At 35.5% G+C, this 8,304-nt stretch overlaps 1 protein-coding gene across 1 annotated transcript; it reads right to left on the reverse strand.

The window, feature by feature from the left end:
- Positions 1 to 3,510: 3,510 nt before the first annotated feature.
- LOC145113145 (uncharacterized) lies at positions 3,511 to 6,781 on the reverse strand. Its single transcript, XM_079049266.1, has 3 exons — positions 6,757 to 6,781; positions 3,940 to 4,334; positions 3,511 to 3,855 (listed from the first exon to the last, which is right to left on the reverse strand). The coding sequence occupies exons 1-3, from the start codon at positions 6,779 to 6,781 to the stop codon at positions 3,511 to 3,513; spliced, it is 765 nt and encodes a 254-aa protein (XP_078905392.1).
- Positions 6,782 to 8,304: the final 1,523 nt, after the last annotated feature.

An 8,304-nucleotide genomic window follows, 5' to 3' on the forward strand; every position in this document is an offset into this window, starting at 1 on the left:
TTTTTGTAGATCTTCTTCCAAGAAGTCTTTGGCAAAGTGGTTTACATGGCCACATTTGTGACAAACAATTTTTGGTTTATCTCACTTTGGAGTCTCGTGAGATTCCAAGGATTAAGTTTGGGTCGGAATGTTTGGCTTGTATGCAGGTGGATTTTCGGAAAGTTTAGGGTATGGTTGGGGATTAGTTTTATGAGGAGCTTGGAAGCGGTTGTGGTATGGTTTGTGAGTGGGATTGAAAGGACGTTTATATTTCATGGAGAGAAAAGCAAACTCTTGTTGAAAATGTAGTTCGGATTCTATAGCTTCAGGGTCGAGGTCTTCATCAAACTGATAGTTTGAACTAGCAAAATTAGGTAGAGTTGGTGGAGAGGGTTGAAGAGTGGAATAGATGGGATAACGACTTTGAAAGAGTCCGGGACAGAGAGGTTCGGAACTTGATATTCATAAGAACTAACAAGAGCTAGAGGACCACCTGAGAGTTCTCTTATGGTTTGTGCAGCATTTGATTCATGACCTTGAAGCTCATCGAACAGTTGGTAGAGCTTCAGCTTTTTCAGAGATCCATTACTCTGAAGACAAGACTTCATTTTTCCCCATCCCTTTCTGAGACTGTTAATGAACTTGAGATTGTATTCTAGAGGAGTTCGGACAATCCCATGAGTTGTCATGTTGTTGACTATGATTCTGTATCGGTTAGAGGCCGAAGTAACTGATTGACCTAGAGTTGTAGTGAAGGTATCGAACTCGTTGACAATGGAAGTCAACCTCTTAACTTTCATGTTTTCTGATCCCTCGAGTAGGTCTTGGAGAGTGTCCCAAATCTCTTTAGCATATTTGCACAACTTAATGTGCTCAAAGAGAGAAGGAGGTACCCCAAACACCATTTCGGAAAATGCAACTTGATCTGCATGGAATTTCTCGATGTCATCAGCACTAAGAGGTGCTTAACGTTGTTCATCCTATGCCATGAGAGTTGCAGAAGCATCTCACACACTTTGTCTTATAGGAACATGTGTACCTTCTTTAATGGATCTCTAGCTAGCTTCACCTTTTTCTTTTCCAAGTAAGAACCTTTGCATTCTAACTTTCTAGTGATCATACACTTCAACAACTAGCAATGGGGCGCGAGAAGGGCAACCACACGATTTTCTATTTGCATTGAGTACATTTGTTGAGAATTAGGAGCAACCATTGAATCTTTTATATAAGAGCAGAAGTGGTATATAGAAGAACTTTTATCCTGAACACAAAAATGATCGAAATACCAAGGTAATTTTGAATCGACTATAATCTGATCTTATAGATTCAAAGGAAAACCACTCAAGCTCTGATACCAATTGTAAGTTCAAATAACGATGCGCAAGGAAAAGGTTTGAAAACTCAAACCTTGAGTTAATCAAAAGATAGATGTCTGCTCTTAATTGAAGTTCCATTCAAGTTTGGTATAACCAGTCGAGACTTGAAGTGAATGTTTAACAAAGTACACAAGTGTTCAATGAAGAACTTCTGAGTATGATAAATGTAAAGACAATAAATTAACAATGAGAATGTTGTGAAAGATTTTGACGTGACATTAAAGTGAAAGTGAAGTAAATGAAGTTTTAGCTATCTAGCGAAGAACAACCCGTTCTTTTTCTTGTCATCCAAAACACTCCTTATATAGGAAAGGAGGTACATCGTACAAACTTGTGATACAAACATAGGACTGGATAATAACTAGTTTCTGACATTTGATTATCTAACTTACACAAAAAGGCTAAGTCCTATAAAATCTTACATCACGTAAAAGACAAGTATAATAAATTTTCAAACACATGACTGATCTCGGATCTTCATTCTACTTCGCAATATACTTCATCTCGTACCAAAATCTTGTCTCGTACCACTTCACATCTCGAACTCAAGACTAACTTCGGATCTTCACATTCTTATGATTGCTAGAGGTTCGTTTTCAGGTTCCAACAAACACAAGTGAAGAAAAACTCATCAGTACACAATAAATCACATTGTAAATCAAGAGTCATGAAGGCATTTTATCATTGAAGCTTTGCAGATAGTTTCCAAGCTTCATATTCATCAGGACAAAGAGAAGAGAAGAAAACAATCTTTTTATCCAACAAGTTAACTCACTCAATTCCATGAAACCATCATGTCTTCAAGATCAACACGAGGTAATTCGAGGTTTTATCAGAATATGAGTCAGTAGATGAAAACAAAACTTACTGCATTGATGGTTGCTCCTTGCATCTATAATAGTGAGTGGAGAAGAAAGAGATCATTCACAAGAATAAAAGGACATAATGTCATTCTTTTTTCAACACAAAGAGCATTAAGATCTTTCAAGATGACTATAGTTCTCACTAACTCTAAAGAAGGGAGATGCATATATATATATATATATATATATATATATATATATATATATATATATATATATATATATATATTAGATAGGCCTAAAAGATAGATAAAGGAGAGAACATATATATATATATATATATATATTAGATAGGCCTAAAAGATATATATATATATATATATATACATATATATATATATATACATATATATATATATATATACATATATATATATATATATATATATATATATATATATATATATATATATATATATATTAGATAGGCCTAAAAGATAGATAAAGGAGAGAACATAATACTTGTAAATACTTGGAACAATACTTAAACAAACTATGTAAAAAATTAATAAAAATAATAAAAGAAGCATTTTTTTGTGTTTTTGTGTTTTTTCAGAAATTAAGTGGAAGCAACTTTAAATCAGAAGAGTTAGAAAAACAATTAAGTCATGGAAAGCATTCCAGGATCTGCAATCAATTTGTTTAAAGTCTTCTCATCCAATGCCTTTGTGAAAATGTCAGCCAACTGATCAGTGGATGGAATGTAGAACAACTCCAATTTTCCTTTCTGAACTATGTCCCTGATGAAATGATGATGAATGTCAATATTCTTGGTCTTGGAATGCTACATTGGATTATGTATCATCTGAATGGCACTAGTGTTGTCACAGCAAATGGGAGTCTTTGAGATATTTATACCTTAATCTAAGAGCTGATTTTGAATCCATAGGATTTGAGTACAACACCTTCCAGCGGCTACATATTCAGCTTCAGCGGTAGAGCAAGCCACTGATGTTTGGTTCTTGCTGGACCAGCTTATCGGTCTATTTCCAAGCATTTTAGCTCATCCTGAAGTGCTTTTTTGATGAATGCCACATCTAACATGATCGGAGTCAGTGTGTCCCACTAGTTTGAACTCATAATCTTGAGGATATCATAACCCAAGATTGGGTATATGCTTTAAGTACTGGAAGATCCTTTTCACAGCAAGAAGATGAGATTCCATAGGATTGGCTTGGTAACGAGCATAAAATATAGTAGAAAACATAATGCCAGGGCGACTGGTAGTAACATAGAGCAAAGATCCTATCATTCCTCGAAACAACATCGCATTCACATCAGCTCCATTTGGGTCAATGCCAATAGACGTTGATGACGTCCATTTGATAGACTTTGAAGTTCTTAAAGGAAGAAAAGGAAAGAAACAGGTGAATTGCTTCAAGTCTAGCAACATGAGCAAATGTTTCATCATATTCTAACCCTTCTAGCTGACAAAAACCTTGAGGCACAAGTCTGGATTTGTTTCTTATAACAATCCCATATTCATCCATTTTGTTCCTGAAAACCCAGAGAGTGCCAATGACAATATTTCCTTGAGGCTTGGGAATAAGAGTCCACATATGATGACGTTTAAACTCATTCAGCTCATCTTGCATAGCTTTGATCCAGTCAGTTTCTTTCAATGCATAAGTGGCATTCTTTGGTTCAATCATTGAGACAAAGTTTTAAAACATACTGAAGTTGTTGTTGAATCTACTACGAGTGAGAATTCTATAGTTTACATGTCCAATGATTTGGGATGCGGGGTGATCTTGAAGAATTCTTGTATTAGAACTTTCATATGTATTACTTTGAGCAGAGTCTTCCTGATTGGATGGTTCAACTTCTTCACGGATGACAGGCCGATCTTTAGAGATAGGTTGTGAGCTAATGAATTGATCAACATTTGGAACGACATGTTTAGCGTCATTTGGCTGAAATTCAGGAACAAGGTCTGAAGGACTGTAAGTAAGTTCATTTAGAATTGATGAAGGGTGATGAACTCGATCATGAATGAATGAGTCTTCATTAAAAATTACATGAGTTGTTTCCTCAATAGTTTGCCTTGAAAGATTGATTACCCTGAAAGCCTTGGATATGTTGGAATAACCTAGAAACACTCCTTCATCAGCTTTAACTACAAACTTTTAGCATTGATCTCATTGATTGAAGATGTAACAACACATATCCAAACACATGAAAATAGGATATGTCTGGTTTCCTTCCCTTGAGTAGTTCATAGGAAGTTTTTGCATGACTCTTAACAATAATAGACCGGTTTTGGGTATAACATGCTTTATTGTCTGCTTCAACCCAAAATGACAAAGGAAGACCAGCTTCAATGACCATAGTTCTTCCAGCTTCAGTGAGAGTTTTGTTTCTTATCTCTGCAATACCATTTTGCTGAGGATTTCTAACAACATAGAAGTTCTAAGAAATTCCTTATATTGAGCAAAAGTCTTCCAGAGAGGAGTTCCTGAATTCTGTTCCATGATCACTTCGTAATTGAATTACTTTGTGATCATAGAGAACTTCCCACTGCTTGATGAGAGCAATGATTTCATCGGCGATATGACTCTTCTTTCTTAAAAGGACTACCCACGTAACCCTTGAAATTTCATCCTCAATGACGAGAGTGTATTTCTTCCCAACTCTTGACTTAAGTAGAACTGGTCCAAAAAGATCCATGTGAAGAAGATGAAGAGGTTTGATAATGGAAGATCAGGACACTGGTTTAAAGGAAGATTTGGTTTTCTTTCCCTTTTCACACACTAACCACAACTTATCTTTAACAACCTGCATCTTAGGAATTCCTCTTACAAGCTCATCCCCTAAGATCTTTGATATTTTCTTGGAGCTCAGATGTGATAGCCTTTTGTGCGACAACCAATTTAAATGAGAGTGAGCATGAGAGAAAAAGCAACGACGAAGAGAGTTGTCAGCAGAAAACATATCCAAAGCATATATGTCATTCTTTCGGTTTGCAGTTAGACCAGTGACATTATTTTGATCAATAACCTTTCCTTCTCTTTAATTGAATAGGACTTCATAGTCAGCGTTACATAGTTGGCTGATTGAGATGAAATGATGTTGAATACCCTTCACATAAGAGACATTCTTGAACACCACTGAGTTACACTTGATAGATCCATATCCTTTTGTAGCTCCCTTGCCATTATCTCCATATGTAACAGTAGGACCATCCTTCTTTATGAAATCTTCTAGAAGAGACTTGAATCTGATCATATGTCCTGAGTAGTCCTTGCCTAAATACCAAATGTGTTCTTTACCTAGAAACTAAATTATACAATAAGCCCTGATACAAAATAAGCAAAAATACACACAATATACACTGACTCATTTTGCAATGAGCCACTCAAGAAAAAATATTATAAAAATCATCAGGGAGATCGTTCAACAAGTTTCCCTTTTTGACCCACTTATCATTACGAGTCATGATGTTTTCAGCTCGAACATAGTTCTTTTCAAAAGTACACTCGCTGACTTTGTGAGAGGCATCACCACATCGATAACAAACTTTGATTCCAAGATTATTTCCTTTAACAATAGATTTTGATTTCTTTTCAACTGTTGAACTCAAGGAACTTTGACAATTTGAATTAAGAGTTCTTGTTTTAGTTCTGGAACAAGTAATGTCATCGATGGTATGCTTAGTTGATACCTTGTCATCAATTTTATGAATCATTGAGTAGTAGAGAACTTTGATTGATCTTCGGGTTCAGAATTGCTAACGGAGCACTGAGGAAAAATTCTAAATATTCTGTTTACTGAATGAACTTCACCATTTCATATAGGAAATTTTAACAGAATCTTAGTAGAGGGAAGAACATACTCACAGTGAGAAGGTTGATGAGAACGATCTGGAGCAGATAATTGAGTAACACATTGGGTGATAGCATTAGAATCAGTGGAGCGGTGAATATGAATTAAAGTTTGATTTATAAAATAATAGCTCATAAATCTATCCTTAAAATCTTCTTTTAAACAATCAGCTTTATAAGAGGTTTGTTTAGTCTCAACAACTTTGGTTAAGGTAACAACACCTTCTATACCAGCTCTAAGAATTTTCTCACATTGATCTGGAATCTGAGCAGTAGTAATTCTTGTGACATTAAAGTGAGAAGAGGCCCAATTTTTCAAAATGAGTTGGATGCATTTAGCATGATCAACAACTTTTTATTTTTCAGTGTGAAGAAATTATTGGTCAGTGAGATACATGTGTTTTCCCTTTTTAATGTAGAAAGAGATTTTTCAAAACAAAGAAGTTTTTCTTTTAGTTTCCTTTAAGTCAAAGCTAAGAGAGGATCTTTCTTTATTTCATACCAATAAATCGAAACGAAGGTAATCAATCAAGTCATTTCTTTCGATGTTTTCAACAGAAGAGTAATTAATGAGATTTTTTACCTGATACATTAATGTAGTGTCCCATTTTGTCTTAAGGACTGCAACATCTTAAGGTGGATCATTGTTAAGAGTCCCAACGCTCAGAATTGAAGTGTCAGCGTGAGATTCAACGATCTGGGCCATGAGACACTTACCTTCATCATCTGAGTAGTTTTCCATTTCAAAACCAGATCATAGAGTAATCATCATCTCTTGAGCGGTTGAATAGTTTTGAACAAAATGATAGACATAAAAGGGGAGTGAGTTTCCAATAGCAGTTCTCTCCTTTTCATCGAGATTAAGCATCCTTTTCTCTTCCTTGTTATATCCATGTACATACTTCCCTTTCATCTTGTTACCTGATGCACCATTACTGGATGATTGATGCGTAGCGGCGATAGGACCTTTGTTGACGATATCAAGCATATCAAAGTCCATGAACTCTAGAGCTTCCATGGCCGTTGATTGTCGAGCAGAAAAGTTATGTTTATCAAACGGAGGGATCTTGTTGTAGAAAGTTGATTTTGGAATAAAAGAAGTCGACATGATTTACTTGAATGTATCAAAAACCCTCCCTGATACCAATTGAATTTTTGTATCAATCGGATACACATAAAGTATAAGGAATGAAAGTAAACTTAATCTAAGAAAAACAAATAACATAATGTAAATAACAAAGAAAGTACTCAAATTTGTTCTTTCACCAAGAAGATGGTTTGTCACCAAGACGATTACGACACCAAGCCATGTTAACAATAGGGTTTCTCCCTAATGTTAAATATATATAGATCTATACAAGTATATACCTTGATTGAAGGGAATGTAACTTATCTATACTAAGAACTGATCTTATTAAGAAAGATATCATATATGCTATCTATTCTATACTTATCTATATCATTACCTAATATACAAAAGATTACATAGAATAACTATACTAAGCGCTGACGCCGATAGGCTTGATATGCTGGTGCGGTTGGTATAGTAGACGCTGACGCAGACAGATAATGTGTAGGAGTGTTTGACACATCAGATCATAAGGTGTGAACTTACACTTTTTTTTCATCCTTTGAGCCTGCAACCAGGGGAAGACACAAGATTTTATAGTAGGGGTTATGGGTGCTAGTACAGGTACCCATACAAAACCGCCCTTCATGCAACTGAAGATATCCCGAAAGTTAGGTGACTCTACCCCTTTTTCTTGAGTATTCCTACTTTAAGAAGTCGACATCTCCATCATTTACCCTAGAAACCGTGTGTGTGAGACTATGAGAAGCTAGGGTTTGTCGGCTAGGGTTTCTATGGAAGAAACTCAGTTTTAGCTCGAACTCGACCATTAAAAAGGTACTTCCCGATCTTATTCAGCCCCTACTATATTTTCCTCCTTCTTTCCAGTGTTGTGGTGGCCGGAGTTTCCCCCGGGCACCCCGAACTTGCCGTAAAAACCATTTTTATTAGGATTTTGTTGTGGTTGTTGTTTTATTGTCTGTTTGTGAATTGAAAACTCTCAAACCCTTTCCAACACTTGTGTTATACCTCTTCTAATCTTTAAAAATATTTTTATGTTCAAAATCAGGGAAATAATCCCCAAAAACAAGAAAATCTTTCAAAACTGAGCTTATGGAGTGGCTTTCTGTTTTCGGTGTTTTCGGTGGAGTTAAATCAATTGTTGGCTCTTATATCTCTTGTTAATAATGTATCTT

Source organism: Lactuca virosa, chromosome 5 (assembly GCF_052849685.1).
Source record: "Lactuca virosa cultivar CGN04683 chromosome 5, Lactuca_virosa_CGN04683_v6, whole genome shotgun sequence".
Classification (NCBI taxonomy): Eukaryota; Viridiplantae; Streptophyta; class Magnoliopsida; order Asterales; family Asteraceae; genus Lactuca; species Lactuca virosa.

Bases quoted from the DNA above. Each gene is read 5' to 3' on its own strand.
- LOC145113145 (XM_079049266.1), bottom strand. From the start codon at position 6,781: ATGGAAAACTACTCAGATGATGAAG. The intron at 4,335-6,756 runs GTAAGTGTCTCA...AAAAGTTTGTAG, and splicing joins AAACTACTCAGATGATGAAG to TTAAAGCTGATGAAGGAGTG. The intron at 3,856-3,939 runs GTAAACTATAGA...ATTGAACCAAAG, and splicing joins CATCCCAAATCATTGGACAT to AATGCCACTTATGCATTGAA.